Here is a 20,452-nt window from a genome sequence, read left to right on the forward strand (position 1 = left end):
TCAGGCTCTTGAAACACAAACTTGATGTCACAGACCCAATTTTTCCCCCCTGTAAGATATGTATAAATAGAGTGATGCACTTTCAGTAACTGCTTAGTACATGGGAGATTGACAACATGTACCCCCCACAAATCCCCAGGGAAACTGCAGAGGATGCCAAGACCTGACCTATCCCAATTTCAGATCTTATATTTGGTCTCTCCATTAGATTCTCGGCGCGATTTACTGGCCTCGTTGTTCGACCGAACCTCATGAGACGTCGCCGTTAGGCTCATTTTAATATACATTCACTGGATTCTCTCGCTGTACGGGACTTAATAACCATGCCTGGGAGACCTCGCCACGGCGCCTTTTAGTACTGATCCACACAAACGTGATACCTGTGGGGGGTCTCCCATGCCATTGGAGACATCTGGGTGGTCAGGGAAGGGCAGGGTGGCATCCTGACACTCCCATGGGCACCTTGCCACTGCCGGGGTGCCAGAGTGGCACTGCCATGGGTCAGGGCCTGAGCAGGGCCAAAGATGTGCAGGTTGTCCCTCAATGGGGTTATGGGGATTGGGCCTGGGTAGGCTACTCTTTCAGAGGGTCAGTGCAGATTCAATGGGTCGAATGGTCTCCTTCTGCACTGTAGGGATTCTGTGATTCTATGAGGGAGGTATGAAGGGTGGTGGGGAGTGAAGGGCGGGTATGAAGGATCTTCATAAAGGTTGGTGGGATGAAGGTGGAGGTCCTGAAAGGGGGGACTGCCGGAAGGTGGGATGGGTAGCCTAAAAAGAGAGGGGGCTTAGCGACCCCATAGCTGGCTGGCCTCACTTGGGGATTAAGGAGTCATGCCCGTGTGTTGTGTGGTGTGGGGGGACCCTCAAGCTCACTTAGAGATTAGGGCACATTTTCAAAATAAGCCCCGATCTCTGAGGAGCTAACCTTGCTGACAGGTTCAGCTCCCCACTGCTGAAAACATTTCTAGGGCTAAACCAGGGAGAAACTCCCCAAAGCCCCCTAAAATGGCTACAGTCATGATCGAAATGCCACGTTGTGCCTGAATAGAAGCCGGGAGACCCCACTCCCAGGACCTACCCGGCTCGCAATGCCTCGCGAGATCTAACACAATCTCGCGGGATGTTGCGATGTAAATCCTGCCCATTGTGGGTGGGAGCATGTTTCAGCAAATCTGTATATTAGATTGAGACAGTCTCACTCTAATGTGAAATTTCCCGAGTCACCAGAGGCGTTGGGATTTATCCCCTTCGCCTCGGAGACCTCGGACAAGCACCGTTCAGTACTGGCTTCCACAAACGGGGATCAGAGGGAATGGCGTTCATGGGGGTCTCCCAGGGAATCGGAGGCTCTAGGTGCATGCCTTTTGGGCAGGGTGGTACCCTAGCACTGCTGGTGCAACTTGTGTACCCTGGCATTGCCAGCCTGGCACCCTGGCACTGCCAGCCTGGCACCCTGGTAGTGGCACCTGGGTGCCAGCCTGCCCTACCAAGGTGCTCAAGTGGCACTGCCAGGGTACCAGGTTGGCATTGCTAAGGTGCCAAGCTGGCACTTTTCATGTGGCGGCAATCAGGTTGTGGTGCCCTGCACAACTGTTGGCAGAGAGGGGGCCAGGGGACCCCCTCATAGTGAGTTGAGGATTGGGGGAGTCGGGGGTCGAGTCGGGGCTCATGAGATCAGGATACCACTTAAAGATGGCGTTCCGACCTCTCGCTACACTGGGGCGTTCTGGTGAGCGGAGCTCCTCAGTGCAGAAAACGGGACTATGTGCCGCCTTAGCGCGCATTCCCTGCCGAGGCCCTGTTTCTAACTCGAGTGACATTTGATAGCATTGTGTTCTTGGCGCTCACTATGGGACTTTGTTCCCATTTAGTTAAATTACGCCCTAAGTGTGGGTCTATACCAGTGTTGATCTCACCCAAAAAGCCAGCGGGAAACATCCGACCAAACTTGCCCAAAATGACAATTATTTGGTTGAATTCCGACCTCTTGCTTGGGAGTGCCCTGGAAGAACTGGAGTATTTGGCCCCTCACTGTTTAGTTCAAAAACATAAATATGTTTTATTTGACTTTTTGGGGGAATTTGATAAATGATATTCATCAGGATTTTGATGCCATTTCATATTAAATATTATTACAAACTTACATCAGCTGACATTTAAGAGTTTGTCGACACTGACTGTTATGGTAGACCACTAGAAATTCTTCTTTAATAAACTCAAGAATGGCATCAGATAGTGAACGTTTTTCACTATCATTTTTGTAGCACAATGAGGTTACCTGCCCGGCAAGGTAATAGTTTTGATTGTAGAACATTGCTGTGCAGAATCTGGTCCACATTGAGAGAGATAAGCCAAAAGGAAATCAATTCAGTTATTCCCCAACCAGTTACATGACATTTTACAAGTATCGTCTGCCTGATCTGACATTGAGGTCTTGTTTAGGCAAATGGCAGATGAAGGCTGCAGCTGCAGGAAGATCCCCAGTCATCGAGGTTTCCTTGCCACTGGAACTGGACCTACGTTCTGTCAAGGACCATGTGTCTGCTGATTGTCAACAGCACACCCATGTTAATAGATGTCCTGCACCAGGCGTCTAGCATCAATCTAATGGAAACCAACACCCCCCCCCCCCCCATACAACCCCTCCGCTGATTAGCAAGAGGGGGACAGGATCGTGAGATCTGGAAGTCCCTTGCTTCGGACCAGCACGTAGGCGGTGGAGTCTGATTCAGTCGTTCACTCTTGGAATAGGAACAGAAGAGCCTTTCGGCAATTTTCTCCACGACTGAGCAACCCTCTTCAGGATCCACACTGCTCACCCCACATGGGGAAAGATGCCCTGTTCTGTTCCGACTTCAACCTTGCTGCCTCATCTACCTGTGGTCAGAAAATCAAAGTTAAACTCAATCTTGGTACCTGGATTGTACAAACTCTCATGGATAATGAGCAAAACAATGGACTGGAATGGAGAACTGCCCTTGTTGTCTATGAACTCAGGCACTTCAATATTGACATTGCTGCCCTGCAAGAGACCTGAAGGGCAGCTGAGGGATGGCAGTGGTTACACATTATTTTGGAGAGGAAAACCCAAGGATCAGCCCAGGATGCATGGAATTGGATTCATCATCAAGACCAAACCCGTCATCCGACTCTCTGGGTCCCCTGTTGGCATCAATGAACGCTTCATGACCCTCCTGCTACAACTTGCCAAGAGCCAGCAGACAACAGTTGTGAGTGCCTGCGCCCCAATCCTTGATGCCAATGATAAGTCCAAAGAGAGCTACTACTCCAGCTGGACACCGTAATCTCCAACATTCCTAAGGAAGATAAGACTATCTTCCTTGGAGATTTCGATGCCAGGGTTGGAAGGGACTCCTCACTCTGGAAAGGAATCCATTGTAAAGGAAGGAGTTGGGAACTGCAACTCAAATGGGTTCTCCTGCTCACCAAATGTAGGGAACATCAGCTTGTCATCACTCACACCTTTCCGCCAAAAAGACAAGTTCAAGACTTCCTGGAGACATCCACACTCAAAGCACTGATGCATGATTAACTACATTATTGTCCGATCCTGAGACAAAAGGCTGCCCTCATCACCAAAGCGATGACCAATGCAGGTGACTGCTGGACAGACCACCGGCTCATCTGCTCCTCTATGTCCATCAAACTCCACCAGAAGCAGCAGAAATGAAGAAACAGCTAAGCAAAAAGATCAATGTTGAGTGGCTTCAAGAGCCAAGCATGCTAATGAATATCTTCACCAAAGTCTCCAGTGGGGGAAAACTGGAAAGAGCTGAGGACAGCCATCATCTCAAGCTATGAAGGAACCATCAGCTCCAAGACTTGGTTAGACAAGAACAACCACATCTTCCAAGACCTCATTGACAAGAAGAGGAAAGCCTGACAAACAGCATACCCATCAGGACAAATAGGCAAACTCATCAAACAGCAAAGGTGGAGGTACAAAGAAAAACCCAGACAGCCTACGGCCATACTAGTCTGCAAACGCCTGATCATGGAAGCTAAGCCGATTCAGGCCTGCTTAGTACTTGGACGGGACACTGCATGGAAATATCAGCTGCAGTAAGCTTTTAAAAATAGAGCAAAAAAGAACCCAGGAAATCAAGAACCAATGGTGGACTGAGAAGCTCCTCTTTGACAAGCTTGACATCTGGGGATTCTTCAGTGCCACCAAGGACATATATGGACCCAACACCCTATGCTTTAAACCACTGCGGAGTAAGGACAGAACCCTTTTGGGAGATACAAAAAACATCTGCCTGGAGATAACGGTCCAAAGAACTCCTAAACCATAATAAAATCATACAAGAGGACGTGTTTGAGGAAATCCCTCAACTCTCCATCAAAGATGATCCTGGACTCCCACCAAGCATGGGCAAAGTCAATGCTGCCATTAAACACGTGAAGAATGGAAAAGCTGCAAAAGTGGTTGGGATTCTGGTGGAAATTTTCCAACTTAGAGAATAAGAGATCATCCGTCATCTCCATCAGCTGTTCCTGGAAATCTGGAATAGAGAAGAAATCCCTTTTGACCTCAGGAATGCCGTCATCGCCGCCATCGTCAAGAAAGGAGGCAAAGCGGACTGTGAGAACTACCGAGGAATCTCCCTAGTCGCCATCACTGAGAAGATCATCGCCTAAATCCTCGCTTCTCCCAGTCTCTGAAGAAACCCTTCCGGAAAGCTGGTGTGGCGTCTGAACAATCCGAGGAAAAATAATCATGATTTTTACTGCTCGGCAACTTCAAGAGACACGCCAGGCGCAACATTAACACCTCCCATCTAAGACTAACATCAATGCGGAGATCCAACAAGAGCGCTAGCATCAAGGCCATGATCATCCGAAACCAACTCCGCTGGGCCGGCCATGTGCTTAGGATGCCGGAGTCCTGACCGCCAAAGAAAATCTTCTTTACCCAGCTCAATGAAGCTCCCGAACAAGAGGAGGATAAAGAAGGAGCTTCAAAAACACCCTGAAGACTTACCTCAAGAAATGCAACTTAGATGCCAATGCCTGGGAGACACTTGCTCAGAAGAGACCTACTTGGAGAAACCTCTTGTTTGAAGGGACACAATTCTTCAAGAACACCCGACGGCAAGAGGAGGTCCAGAAAAGGAGCCAGAGAAAGGAATACCAGCGGTTGCGAGTCCAAGGACCAGTTCCACTTCCCAGAAACATCTGTCAAGTGTGCAGTTAAAATGCAGCTCTAGGATCAGGCTCATCAGCCACGCAAGGACCCACAGAACCCATGATCAGCAACACGGAGTTTCCTAGGTGGACATTCATCGTCGTTAGCAAGTGATTGCCGAAGATATGATATTTACCTGTCCACGCAGGGTGGTATAAGCTGTCATACAGGTGAAATAAAAACTGACGTTTTATTTTGAATCAAAACCAGTAAATAATGACTCTTCATTCACTCACCACCTAAATCACATTATCGGAGGGTATTTCTATTTACAGCCACTGTGTGGCGCAACAACTTTGAATCACTTGACTCACCTTTACGTTTACACATGTAAACCCTTACCAATCAAAATGAAGAAGACATTTAAAGGCATGGAAGTCACTGGAAAGGAAGATAAGTATCACAGGTGGCCAATCCATTGCAGACAGTTGTTCAGCTCCATCCAAAATGAAAATTACCTCCAAATCCTTCACTCCAGGCTCCAACCCAGCACTGACATTTCTGCCATTAGCGTTGGCAGTTGTTAGTGAGTTTCTAAAATATGTAAGTTCACAGCACCAAATAGCTCACAATTTAGCACAAGCAACCAGCCTTGTTCAGAGAAACCAGGAGCGTGACTGAGCAGTGGAGAAGTTCTGGAGGGACGCTTTACCATCGCATGGGAAAAGGCTCATTGTTAGCAGTGAAGAAGAAGCTTTATGGTTCATGGGACTGTGCTGTGTTGAACTCAGCACTTAATGCTTACATCAGTCATAAAAAATAGAAAGATGATCCATTCACTCCCTCCACTAAATGGCACTCCGCACTTTGGGAAACAAACAATAAATCTGTTACATTAAACTAGATTTCTTGATGAAATTGTAATCTCATAATCACAGGATGCTGTCTGGCACTTTCTGATCTATACAATAGGCTACACTTCCGAAAATGTAGGATTGTGTTTTGGCCATCAAACAAGTTTGGATTGTTGATTTAGGTCATTTATCATTACCATCTTGTTTGCATTTAAAAATTGACTAGCAACAGCCTGACAATAAAGCAGCTGCTTTAAATATGAATAGGTCTAAAACATTTCTATTCACATGCATAATGTTGATTCTTTATTTCAACCCACAACTACCTTAGGGGACAGTGTAGTGGTAATCTTGCTGGAATAGTAATCCAGAGTCCTAGGCTTGTGCTTGAGGATACAAGCTGAAATCAGTAGCCGATGGAAGTTAAATCCAATTCATAAATCTAGAATTAAAAGCTCGTCTCAGAAATGACAATTACAAATGACCATGAAAACAATTAGAATACTGTAAATGCCCACCTACCTCGCTCATGTCCTTGATGGAAGGAAATGTGTCGTCCTTGCCCAGCCTGGTCTACACATGAGACTTCATACCCACAACAGCATGGTTGGCTCTTAACTGGCCTCTAAAGTGGCCGAGCTACTGAGTTGTACTGAACTGTTACAGAAAATCAAAAATAAATAAAATCAGATGGACCACCCAGCATCAAACCAGGCACTGGAACTTACAACAGCAAATACTGCCCAGTTGACAATACAATGTCCCTCCTTACTACCATCTGGGAGTTGTGCTAAAATTGGGTGAGCCGACCTACAGACTAGTCAAGCCACAACCTGGCATTGTCACTCCTGGAATCATACCTTTAAGACAATGTCCCAGACTCCACCATCTCTGGGTATGCCCTGTCCCACTAGCAGAACAGACCCACCAGAGTTGGCAGCGCAGTGGTTTGCAGTTGGATGGACTTTACGTGGTAGTCCTCAACATCGATTGTTGACCCCATGAAGTCTCATGGTTTCAGGTCCAACATGGGCAAGGAATTATCCTGCTGATTACCACCTACCTGAGTATACCTAGAGTATAAAAGTAGGGAAGTCTTGCTGCAGCTGAATAAGGCATTGGTGAGACCGCACCTGGAGGACTGTGTACGGTTTTGGTCCCCTTACTTGAGAAGGGATGCATTAGATGCAGTTCAGGTTCACTAGATCGATTCCAGAGATGAGGGTTTTGTCTTATGAAGAGAGATTGAGCAGTTCGGGCCTATACTCTCACTCAAGTTTAGAAGACAGAGGCGATCTAATTGAGGTATATGAGGATGCTTCCTCTTATGGGACAAACGAGAATGAGAGGTCACAGTTTTAGGATAAGGGGTAGCAAATTTAAAAGAGGTGAGGAGAAGTTACTTCTTTCACAGGGTTGTGAATTTGTGGAATTCACTACCCCAGAGTGTGGTGGATGCTGGGACATTGAGTACATTTAAGGAGGAGATAGACGGGGCAGCACGGTAGCACAGTGAGTAGCACTGTTGCTTCACAGCTCCAGGGTCCCAGGTTCGATTCCAGCTTGGGTCACTGTCTGTACAGAGTCTGCACGTTCTCCCCGTGTCTGCGTGAGTTTCCTCCGGGTGCTCCAGTTTCCTCACACAAGTCCCGCAAGATGTGCTTGTTTGGTGAATTGGACATTCTGAATTTTCCCTCTGTGACCCGAACAGGCGTTGGAATGTAGCGATTAGGAGCTTTTCACGGTAACTTCAACGCAGTGTTAATGTAAGCCGACTTGTGACAAAAAAGATTATTATTAAAAACACTTTTTTGATTAGTAATGGGTTGGAGGTTTTGGAGAATGGGCAAGAAAGTGGAGTTGAGGCTGAAATGAGATCAGCCATGATTGTATTGGATGGCAGAGCAGGTTTGAGGGGCTGAATTGCCTGCTCCTGCTCCTCGTTCTTCTAATCTTATGTACCACCATCCCTCAACTGATAAATCAGTATTCTTCCCTAGTGATCACCGCTTGAAAGAATTACTGAGGGTAGCATGGGTACAAAATGTATTCTGGGGGGGGAATTTCAGTGTCCATCAGCAAGAGTATCTTGCTAGCACAAGTACAAACCCAAGTCCTGAAGGGCACATCTGCGGAAGGTGGTGAGGGAACCATCCAAGGGGAAAAACCTGTCTGATATTGTGAGGCTGTTTCATTACAGCTACAACATTGCATCTACCTAACAATGTAGAAAATTGTGCAGGCGTGCTCCCTCCCCCAAAAGCATGAAAATCTAATATGAGTGTCTGCATTATCTCGGGCATCCCCTCCACTGGGTCCGCGACATACAACAACAAATCATCCGCGTATAGTGACACCCGGTGCTCTTCTCCTCCCCTAAGTACTCCCCTCCACTTCCTAGAGCCCCTCAGCGCTATGGCCAGTGGCTCAATTGCCAACGCAAACAGTAACGGGGACAGAGGACATCCCTGTCTTGTCCCTCTGTATAGACGGAAGTGGTCAGATCTCTGCCTATTTGTAATCACACTTGCCACCGGGGCCCTGTATAGAAGCTGAACCCATCCAATAAGCCCCTCTCCAAATCCAAATCTCCTCAACACTTCCCACAGGTAATCCCACTCCACTCTATCAAATGCTTTCTCTGCATCCATCGCCACCACTATCTCCGCCTCCCCCTCCGGCGGGGACATCATCATCACACCCAACAGCCTCTGTATGTTAGTGTTCAATTGTCTCCCCTTAACAAACCCCGTTTGATCCTCGTGAACCACCCCCGGGACACAATCCTCCATCCTCGTCGCCATCACCTTGGCCAGAAGCTTGGCATCTACATTCAGGAGGGAGATAGGCCTGTAAGACCCGCACTGCAGCGGGTCTTTGTCCCTTTTCAAGAGCAGCGATATCGTCGCCTCCGACATCGTCGGGAGCAACGTCCCCCCTTCCTTGGCCTCATTAAAGGTTCTCGTCAGAAGCGGGGCCAGCAGGTCCACGTATTTCCTATAAAATTCCACCGGGAACCCGTCCGGTCCCGGGAACTTCCCTGCCTGCATGCTCCCAATCCCTTTTACCACCTTCTCCACCTCAATCTGTGCTCCCAGTCCTGTCCTCTCCTGCTCCTCAACCTTCGGGAATTCCAACTGGTCTAGGAAGTGTATCATTCCCTCCTTCCCTTCCGGGGGCTGAGCCTTATACAGCCTCTCATAAAATGCCTTAAACACCCCGTTCACCCTCTCCGCTCCCCGTTCCATCTCACCCTCCTCGTCCCTAACCCCTCCAATCTCCCTCGCCGCCCCCCTCTTCCTCAGTTGTTGGGCCAGTAACCGGCTCGCCTTCTCTCCGTACTCATACTGCACTCCCTGTGCCTTCCTCCATTGTGCCTCCGCCTTGCCCGTGGTCAACAAATCAAATTCCGTGTGCAACCTTCGTCTTTCCCTGTATAGTCCTTCATCCGGGGCCACCGCATACTGCCTATCCACCCTCAAAATTTCTCTCAACAATCTCTCCCTCTCTTTGCTCTCTTGTTTCCCCTTATGGGCCCTTATGGAAATCAGTTCCCCTCTGACCACCGCCTTCAGTGCTTCCCAGACCACTCCCACCTGAACCTCTCGTTTGTCATTAATCTCCAGATACCTTTCGATACATCTCCTTACCCTTACACACACACCCTCGTCCGCCAACAATCCCATATCTAATCTCCACAGTGGGTGCTGTTCCTTTTCCTCTCCTACTTCCAGATCTACCCAATGTGGGGCATGGTCCGAAATGGCTATAGCCGAGTACTCCGTCCCGGCCACCTTCGGGATCAGCGCCCTTCCCAGGACAAAGAAGTCTATCCGAGAATACACCTTGTGGACATGGGAGAAGAAGGAGAACTCTTTACTCCTAGGCCTAGTAAATCTCCAGGGATCCACTCCTCCCATCTGCTCCATGTAGTCCTTAAGCACCTTGGCCGCTGCCGGCCTCCTCCCGGTCCTGGACCTGGACCGGTCCAGCCCTGGATCCAGCACCGTGTTGAAGTCTCCCCCCATTACCAACTTTCCCACCTACAGGTCCGGGACACGCCCCAGCATACGATTCATGAAGTTGGCATCATCCCAGTTCGGGGCATATACGTTCACCAGAACCACCGCCTCACCTTGCAATCTGCCACTCACCATCACGTATCTACCCCCACTGTCCGCCACTATGGTCCACGCCTCAAACAATACCCGTTTCCCCACGAATATTGCCACCCCTCTATTTTTTGCATCCAAGCCCGAGTGAAATACCTGTCCCACCCATCCTTTTCGTAATCTGACCTGATCCGCCAGTTTCAGATGCGTCTCCTGCAGCATGACCACATCTGCCTTTAATTTCTTTAGGTGCGCAAGTACCCTTGCCCTCTTCATCGGCCCATTCAGCCCTCTCACGTTCCACGTGATCAACCGGGTTGGGGGGCTCTTTACCCCCCCCCCCCCCTCGTCGACTAGCCATCCCCTTTTTTAGACCAGCTCCTCACCCGGTTCCCACGCACCCACTTGTCCCCCCAACGGTGTCCTCCCGCCCCCCCCCCCGCTAGATCTCCCTCTAGCGTGATTGCTCCCCCCATGTTGCTTCCAGAAGTCAGCAAAATCTGGCTGACCTCGGCTTCCGACGTTTATCCTCAGCCTCCCATTGTGTAAGGCTCCCTCCTTCCTGCGCCCCCTTTTCCCGCCACAATTACCATCGTGCGGGAGCAAAGCCCGTGCTTCCCACTTGGCCCCGCCCCTAATGGCTCAGCTCCCTCTCTCCTTCCCCCTCTCCTTCCCCACCGGCGCCCACAGTTCACCATATCCCCCCCCCCCCCCCCCATCGAGGGGAAAGAGAAAATTTTCTCCCCCCCCCCCCTTCCGATTCCCAGTCCCACGCAATCACACCACAACTTTATTACAAAAGTTCTTTCTCTCTCCAGTCTAGTCCAGCTTCTCCTCTTCAATGAATGTCCACGCCTCTTCTGCCGTCTCGAAGTAGTGGTGTTTCCCTTGATTTGTAACCCACAGTCTCGCCGGCTGCAGCATACCAAATTTAACTTTCTTTCTATGGAGCACCGCCTTGGCCCGATTGAAACTCGCCCTCCTTCTCGCCACCTCCGCACTCCAATCCTGGTACACGCGGATCACCGCGTTCTCCCACCTGCAGCTCCGTGTCTTTTTCGCCCATCTCAGGACCATCTCCCTGTCTTTATAGCGGTGAAACCTCACCACTATAGCTCGAGGTATTTCTCCCGCCTTCGGTCTTCTCGCAAGGACTCGATATGCTCCCTCCACTTCCAAGGGGCCCGTCGGGGCCTCCGGTCCCATGAAGGAATGAAGCATCGTGCTCACATATGCCCCGACATCCGCTCCCCCTGCACCTTCGGGAAGACCCAAAACTCTTAGGTTCTTCCTCCTCGAGCTATTTTCCAGGGCTTCCAGCCTCTCCATACACCTCTTATGCAGTGCCTCGTGTGTCTCTGACTTCACCACCAGGCCCTGTATTTCGTCCTCATTTTCGGCAGCCTTTGCTTTCACGCCACGAAGCTCCAATTCTTGGGTCTTCTGCGCCTCCTTTAGCCCCTCAATCGCCTGCAGCATCGGGGCCAGCACCTCCTTCTTTAGCTCCTCAACACATCTCCGAAGGAACTCTTGCTGTTCCGGGCCCCATACCAAACGGCCTCCCTCTGCCACCATCTTGCTTCGTGCTTCCCTTCTGTTATAACCTGCCTACTTACCATTGGCTGGGGACTAATGACTATCCCACAATCCTGTGGGAGTATGAGCTTCCCCAATGAGGCGGGCGGAGAAACCACTAGTAAACTCCTAGTATAAATAAGCTGGCCAGTTCAGGAACCAGCAGGAAGGAGTATGTAGCAAGGGAAGTTACTGCTATGTATATATGTTATAGTAAATAAATGTTATTACTTTGTATCCTTAAAACTCGTGCTGGATTCTTCGTGGCCCTTACAAAACCTTCCTTGCCGCTGCTCCAGAGGATCCTCTGCAATCCGGCCACTATTATCTCCTTTCTCCATGCACATCCGGTGGGATTCCCTTCTGTTTCACCGCACAATGGGTTTAGCCGTCAAAAATTGCCGTTGGGGCTCCCAATAAGAGCCCAAAAGTCCGTTCAAACGGGAGGTGCCGAAACGTGCGACCTAGCTGGTCATCGCCGCACCCGGAAGTCCTCCTCAGCCTAGTCTGATCTACCACTCTCAGGTGTGTCTCCTGTATCAACGCCATGTCCGCCTTCAAGCTTTTCAAATGCGCGAACACACTGGACCTCTTTACTGGCCCATTCAACCCTCTCACGTTCCATGTGATCAGCATGGTCTCCCTCCCCCCACTACCCACCCCCCACCTGCTGATCAACCATAATTCCTCTTGGGCAAGCCTCCAGGCGCGTCCCACACCTCCTCAAGCCCGCCCTCAGGCGCTCACCATCTAAGATCCTCAATTGACCCATGGGCAAACGTCCCCTGCCACAGGAAAAAAACCCACATACTGCCAGATACTGCCCAATTCTACCCCCCAGCCCTCATAACACATTCTGCCCGGGAGGTCATAAAATTCAGTCAGCTTGCATTTTTTTAAGATTGCCTGGTATTAGATGTTTTCTATCTTCACCTTATCTGTGTGTTTGCTATTGCTGTTGAATGGTATGTTTCGTGATGCATTTGTTTGCAGGAACATTGGTTTTGTAGCTGAGGAGCTCCATGACTGCTGGCTTGTAGAAAATATTGGGGGACAGGTCTGATTAATTCAAAGCTTTTCCCCCAAAATGGAAGTTGATAGAGAAGTCTGAAAGAATGAATTATTTTGATGCAATCATAGCAATCTAGAGAAGAAGACTAACACCAGGGGAGAGAAGTTAAAGCAAACCGCGGCTGGAAATCCCTGCTGATTCATCTTCACAATGTACATGTTGCCATCGGCATATTATTTTCATGCAGGCAAAACCACTGGATTTGGAAGGCCTATCTTCAGCTTTACTCCTTCATTGGTGCATTTAGGGGGCGTCATTCTCCGACCCCCCGCCGGGTCGGAGAATCGCCGGGGGCTGGCGTGAATCCCGCCACCGCCGGTTGCCGAAGTCTCCGGCACCGGAGATTCGGCGGGGGCGGGAATCGCGCCGCGCCGGCTGTCAGCCCCCCCCCCCCCCCCCCGCTCGATTCTCCGGCCCGGATGGGCCGAAGTCCCGCCGATAAATTGCCTGTCCCGCCGGCATGGATTAAACCACCTTTTGAACGGCGGGACAAGGCGGCGTGGGCGGGCTCCGGGGTCCTAGGGGGGCGCGGGGCGATCTGGCCCCGGGGGGTGCCCCCACGGTGGCCTGGCCCGCGATCGGCACCATGGCGGAGGCGGAAGAGACTCCCTCCACTGCGCATGCGTGGGAAACTGTCAGCGGCCGCTGACGCTCCCACGCATGTGCCGCCCGGGGATGTCATTTCCGCGCCAGCTGGCGGGGCAACAAAGGCCGTTTCCGCCATCTGGCGGGGCGGAAATTCCTCCGGCGCCAGCCTAGCCCCTCAATGTTGGGGCTCGGCCCCCAAAGATGCGGAGCATTCTGCACCTTTGGGCCGGTGCGATGCCCGTCTGATTGGCGCCGTTTTGGGCGCCAGTCGGCGGACATCGCGCCGTTTCGGGAGAATTTCGCCCCTTCTGAACAGACCTACCAAACCTTGAAGAATTACTGACAATATAGGGTAAGAAATTGGAATGGAACATAGACCACAGGGTCACATTTGACCTTTGCCAGCCACAATTAAGTCAGAAAGAAAATGGACATCAAGAAGTCGCCTGTCTCACTGGAAAAGCCTCAACCCTAAGGATGTAACTTTGGAACATTGAGGGAACTTGGTGGAATTGTTACTTCCTAAAGTTGAAGCTTATTCAGGGTGTCCAATATTGTCACATCACTTTATGTTTGATTATAGAAAAAAATGCTGAACATCTTAAAATGATATTTGTTTTACAGATGACCCCTTTGCCATTGACCTTAACTCAGACTGGAGCCCGCCAACAGAGGAATGGGGCAACTGGACAGGAGATGGAACTTTAACAACCCAGGAAGTAGGAAAAGAGGGATTGAAGGTAATAATGAGACGGTACCACCTAATCAGTACTGCCAATGAACTGATTTCGGACTCATGCCCTACAGTAAAGCCCATAAGTAACTCTTGATTTGTGTTCCAACTCCGTTTCAACTCTGGAAGTAAGTTGTGGAATACTGCACATCAGTCCCAGGCAGCATATGACTGACCTATGCATAGCCATCGATTGTTCAAAAATATTCAACTTGTGTTGTTTAGTGTAGGTTTATGAACAAAATTTATAAAACCATATTTCATATCAGCTGCTATCCATAGAATCCCTACAGTTTAGAAGGAGGTCATTCGGCCCATCAAGTCTGCACCGATCCTCCGAAAGGGTACTCTACTCCCACCCTATCCCCATAACCTCACTCATTAATCATGGTCAATCCATCTAAACTTCACATCTTTGGGCTGTGGGAGGAAACCGGAGCACCTGGAGGAAACCCACGCACACACGGGGAGAACGTGCAAACGGCACACAGTCATCCAAGGCCGGAATTGAACCTGGATCCTGGCACTGTGAGGCAGCAGGGCTAACCACTGTGCCACAAATCCAGCTTGCTCTTCAGAATATAGCTCTGGAATTTGCATTGACCACATTCGCACAGGTTTGCTATTGCATACTTGCTTTTGTGACCACAGGAATCCCAAAGTTCTTTAGAACCAATCAAGTATCGTTGATATTTCATCACTGTTTTAATGTACAGGAACATGGCTTCCAATTTATGCACAGGTTTAAGGATTATAACTCCACCCTTTCCATTATCCACTCCCCATCAAAATAAAACAACAAATACAACAGGAAGCACAAACTCCCAGGTTATCTGACAGAAATGACCCAAACCACCATCCCAACTGCCTTTGCAGCCCACACCGGTCAAGATTAAGCTCTCTATTTTGTAAGTGTTGTTTGAGGTATAGACATTGGCATAGGCAGAACTCGCTTGCTCTTCTTCAAAATAGTGTCATGATATATTTTGAATCCAACTGAGATGGCAGACATGCAGAGAATGTCTATAGTGCAGAAGGAAGCCATTTGGTCCATCGAGTCTGCATTGGGCCACTGAAAGAGCCCCTACCTAGACTCATTCCCCTGCCATTTCCCACCTAACCGACACAGCTTTGGACACTTAAGGGGCAAATTGAGCACAACCAATCCATCTAACGTGCACATCTTTGGACTGTGGGAAGAAACTGGAGCACTCGGAAGAAACCCGTGCAAACACCACACTCACCCAAGGCCAGAATTGAGCTTGGGTCCCTAATGCTGTGAGGCAGCAGTGCTAACCACTGTGCCACCATGCCGTCCTAGGACAGTTTATCTGGAGATGTTTAACATATCAGAAGATGGTACCTCTGACAGTGCAGCACTCCCTCAGTATTGTGCTAGCCTATAACCTTTAGCACCTTTAATATTAAAATAGGCTGAGTTTCACTCCTTTTTTAAAATAAATTTAGAGTTCCCAATTATTTTTTTCCAATTAAGGGGCAATTTAGCGTGGCCAATCCACCTAACCAGCACATCTTTGGGTTGTGGGTGTGAAACCCACACAGACACGGGGAGAATGTGCAAACTCCACATGGACAGTGACCCAGGGCCGGGATTCGAACCAGGGTCCTCAGCGCCATAGTCCCAGAGCTAACCGCTGCGCCACCGTGCCGCCCCCTGATTTCCACTCCTGAGGTGGGTGTGCAGAGTTGGAACATTTCCCAGCTTGCCACACCTGCCTTGCTGGAAACTGTCAAATTGGACTGTTGAAAAGGCCCGCATCTGTGTTCTGGTTCTTTGTCCCGGTGTGTGGTTGAATATTGAGCCCTCTAGAACTTACTCTCCAGCCACTCCCCATTCTCAATGCATTTCAACCGATGCCAACCCATGCCTCCACTCATTCCAAATGACCCTTCATACCCTCTAACGCTAAGCCAATCCCCCCTACCCACCTTCCATTGCCCCATATAACCCATGGCAATTTAAGCTCCCACACACATTTCCATGGCACATTCTAGCTCTATGCTAAGTTACTGCTAACTCATGCCAACCCAAGCCCTCCCCACCCATCACCGTTTGCCAGCTCACCCAGTGTCCACCGAGGGCAGACTGCAGGAGTCATTCTGAGATTAAATCAAATAAAGTTCCAAGCATCTGTTACTTAATTTGCTATTTATAAAAACCAGTCTTTAATAAAAACCTTTTCAATACTTTTAAATCCTGTACTTAATTCCTTGTAAAAACAAACATTTATAGTCACAGCCACACATCAAAGATAGCATAGCCTTCAGAATCTCTTCGAGCTGGCAATCAACTGTGAAATAACAACTGCCCACTATAATAATGATAGGACAGTGTTATTTCAGCAAACAGCTATTAGACGTGATTTAACGGTCTCATTGCTCCCAACTTGGTGTTGGGATGAGGCCATTGAATCACACGAGAGGCATCTCGCAAGATTTGCGACGCTCAAAACACCTCGACAGATTTAATGGAGTCTCGCAAGACGACATGATCTGGATCTCGCCCTCACTGGGCGTGATGCAGTTCAGCTTATTTAAATGAGTCATTAGGCTAATTTAAATATGTACTTACGGGATTCTCCCAGCGCTCGGGTCCTAATGGTTGCGCCAGGGCGCCATTTAGTACTGGTTTCCACGAGCGTGGACTAGACGTAATAGCACCGGGGGGCCGGGGTGGGAGGGGGTCTCCCAGGCCATTAGGGACCCTGGGTATTCGAGGACAGGGTGGCACCCTGGCACTCTATCTGGCACACGGGTGCCTTGGCACTGCCAGTCTGGCACCCTGGCAATGCCACCCAGTCACTCTGGTAGTGCTAGCCTGGCACCACCAGGGTGCCCAGATTGTACTGTCAGGTTGGATGGGACACTGCATTGCCAGGTTGTCATTGCCAGGGATCGGGCCCTGGGTGCTTTATCAGGTAGAGGGGGGTGAGGGGGTGTTCCCGGGGTCTCCCTGAGAATGGGAAGGGGAGCAGGCGGGACAGAGATATCGGGGCAGCCAGACATAATGGCTCCCCGATCTGCGAGGAGTCTTACGTGCTGGGCTCGCCGAGGAGAAACTCCCCCAGGCCAAAAAAAACCAAAGTGCCGTAGAATAGCCGGGTGTCTCTCAGCGCTGCAGCTGCTGAGAAACACCCCGCTAAACGCACCCGAAGCCGGACATAGATTGTTTCCAGTTAGATCGCGCCATTGAAACTGAAAGCGCCAATTTCCTTTCAACTCAGGGTGGCTAACGGGCAACAGCTTGACAGCTGGACTGTTCCAGAGACCTTGGGCGGGATTTAGCGGGCCTGTTCGCTCCAGGCGCAAATCTGCTTTGGCCACTAAATCTTACGAGAGGGCTGTAACAGGATTTGCGCTGGCGTGATCTCAGTTTAGTATCGCCCCCGTCCCTAACCGGTGATGGTATGAGGTTCGTGCCCTTTATAATTTTTAATATATTTACCGAGCTTGGCGCCATATCACCCGTCCACGCCCACCCAATTGGCGTGAAATCATGCCGGCGTGAATCACTACTGGTTTTCGAAAACAAAAACCGTTCGTAATGACCATACCAGGGGCGCAGAGGTGAGCATAGCCCCCATGTAGTGAGGGACATGGTCTGCCACTTGACACCGCCAACCTCGCACTCAAATCAGACTGCAGTGACAGGGTGCCAGGGGCTTGCCCTCAAGGGGGTCCTATTGAGGAGCTTATGTGTGGCGGCGGCGGAGGGGTGTTGGGGGGGGGGGGTGGCGATGGTTGTTCGGACTGTGGTGTTGTGCATGGATTTGGGTGGGAGGGGACCAGAGACTGTGCAGGGGGCACGGGGGTAGTGCCAGTGATGGAGAGGGGAGGGGTGTCAGGTCAACCCGATACTTGCGTAGTGTGGGAATGAGGGGCGGAGGGGGGGCGTGGTTTTGCCCTTCTGCATGTGGTGGTTGGGAGGTGTTCCTCTTGTCCACGAGGGGGGGAGGGGGCAAACTTGATATCCTTAAGGGAGGGGATCCTGATATGCTTGGCGGTAGGGAGGGGATCCGGATATCCTTGGGTGGGGGCCATTAATGTAACTTTGAGGTCAGGGCACCCTTTACAAATGGCACCCCGAACTCTGGAACCTGGCTTTGCTGCCATGTTTAGGCCCCACCCGCCCCTGTTTAATCCCCGCCAGTACTTTCAAATTGCACAGTGTGCTGTTAAATCAGGCAAGAAAAGGCATCTGTGAAGCCAGCGAGTTTTACACAACTTTTCTCGCAACACTCTGCAATTGTGGGGAAATTCTTCCGCTTATCTGTCTTTAATGAGTATTCACGCTTGCTCTGAAAAATATAAAGTTGCACACCGCAAGAAACGGACCTCGCTCCAGCAAAAATAGGATCTCTTTGAACTGAGTTCAACTGGACCTATTGGATTTGGGTTCTTCCATCCGTAAACTACATCCCTAACAGTGAAAAATAGGAACTGTCAAAAATGGGGGTAGGACTTCCAGATCTGAGATATGGGTGCCTTTTTGGACAAGACAAATCCGGGCCATATACTGTTGTGAATTAGAGACCAGCGATGTTTAAAACAAAAATCCAGTGACTTCCCTGGGTTGATAGGGGCTGGTATAGCACAGGGCTAAATCGCTGGCTTTGAAAGCAGACCAAGGCAGGCCAGCAGCACGGTTCAATTTCCGTCTCAGCCTCCCCGAACAGGCGCCGGAATGTGGCGACTAGGGGCTTTTCACAGTAACTTCATTTGAAGCCTACTTGTGACAATAAGTGATTTTCATTTCATTTCATTTCATATTTTTTTCATTGTCTAGGTATCTGATGAGGAGGAAGAAAAATCTCAGGTGAACTCTGCAAGCAGTGGAAAGTCAAAGCGAAAGAAGAAAAAGAAGAAGGGCAAGCAAACTGAGGACTCGGTTGGAAGCGAAGAGGTGCGTACAGTTCGCAAAACCCTAAAGAGCACAATAGGTTTACTTTGATAGGCCTCTAAGAAATTAAACACATTCTTTGAGAAACAGCATGTGGAATTTACCGGCTGTTCACGCCGACTGGATATTCCGGTCCCACCGACGGCACACGGGTTTCCTAGCGACAAGGGGTGCGGTCAATAGGAAATCCCGTTGACAATGGCGGGTACAGAAAATCCCGCTGGCAGGCCGCAACCGACGCCGAAAAGCACGCGGCGGGTTGGTCAATAAATCCCGCCCATCATGTTCTTTGTGATTAGAATCACAATGCACTTATTTAGCATCTTTAACACAGCAAAATGCTTAAAGCACCAAGTAAGGGTGGAGAGGGAGCAGACACTAAGCAGGACTTTATATTTTTAATATTTTTGGATGCAGTTTCAGCTAATTCAAATGACAAAGAATAGCGCTGAGCAATGTACTAATTTTCTTCTTTTTATTCTGAGTTGATATCTTCTGTTTGGCAATGGGGAAACATTAGAATAATTTGGAAAATCAGCCATATAAATCATTTCTTATGCAATTGTTTAAAGATATTTTAATGTGGTAATGTGTTACATAAATGTTATAAAAAATTCTACATATGCACTAGCTTTCAAATGGATTAAGAACTGTTAGGACTTTAAATATAATCCAAAATAATAATCCCAACTCGAGTGGCCAAGGCTTAACTTTAGAAATGTATTGAACATAAAAAAAATTATTGCATACAAATAAGACATCTAAATACTCATAAGTAAAATACCCATCGGAGAAAAAGAGCTCCTCCGAGCCAAGGTGGCTTTTTGCCTTGAGAAACGAAGAATGCAAGACTTCATCCAAGGTTAATTTCTTCTTCTAAAATAGACCTGCTTTGGTCACAGGAACTGATCTATCCCTACAATCGTAGAATTAGAACTCAATAGAATCCCGACAGTGCAGAAAGAGGCCAATTGGCCCATCGAGTCTGCACCAACCCTTGGAAAGCACTCCACCTCATTCCTGTAACCTTGTAACCCCATCTAACCTACACATCCCTGGACACTCAGGGGCAATTGATCATAGCCAATTCACCAAACCTGCACATCTTTGGACTGTAGAAGGAAACCGCACCCAGGGGAAACACAGGGAAGAAAACGTGTAAACTCCACACAGTCACCCAAGAATTGAACTTGGGTTCCTGGCGATGTGAGCAGCAGTGCTAATCACTGTGCCACCGTGTCGCCCCTGTGCTTCCTCTTCATCTAAATCAGACTTAAAACAGTTTTGTCAAATATCACATGCCCCTCGAACTGCTGTATCAGGCTCCAGTGTTTTGAAGTTCATTTAACCTCTTTTTCATCATGTGCTCAGCATGCAAACAGTTCATGTACTCCTTAGGGCAGCACGATAGCACAAGTGGATAGCACTGTGGCTTCACAACGCCAG

The 20,452-nt window shown here is 49.3% G+C and overlaps 1 protein-coding gene across 3 annotated transcripts in view; it reads left to right on the forward strand.

The window, feature by feature from the left end:
* LOC140410602 (protein LYRIC-like) overlaps window positions 1-20,452 on the forward strand; it is a 154,448-nt gene that overhangs the window by 108,561 nt on the left and 25,435 nt on the right. For all 3 annotated transcript variants that reach the window (XM_072498890.1, XM_072498889.1, XM_072498891.1), the window contains exons 8-9: window positions 13,977-14,092; window positions 18,893-19,009. In XM_072498890.1, coding sequence (XP_072354991.1) covers window positions 13,977-14,092; window positions 18,893-19,009 — 233 coding nt within the window. The remainder of the gene's footprint in view (window positions 1-13,976; window positions 14,093-18,892; window positions 19,010-20,452) is intronic.

Source organism: Scyliorhinus torazame, chromosome 4 (genome assembly GCF_047496885.1).
Source record: "Scyliorhinus torazame isolate Kashiwa2021f chromosome 4, sScyTor2.1, whole genome shotgun sequence".
Lineage (NCBI taxonomy): Eukaryota > Metazoa > Chordata > Chondrichthyes > Carcharhiniformes > Scyliorhinidae > Scyliorhinus > Scyliorhinus torazame.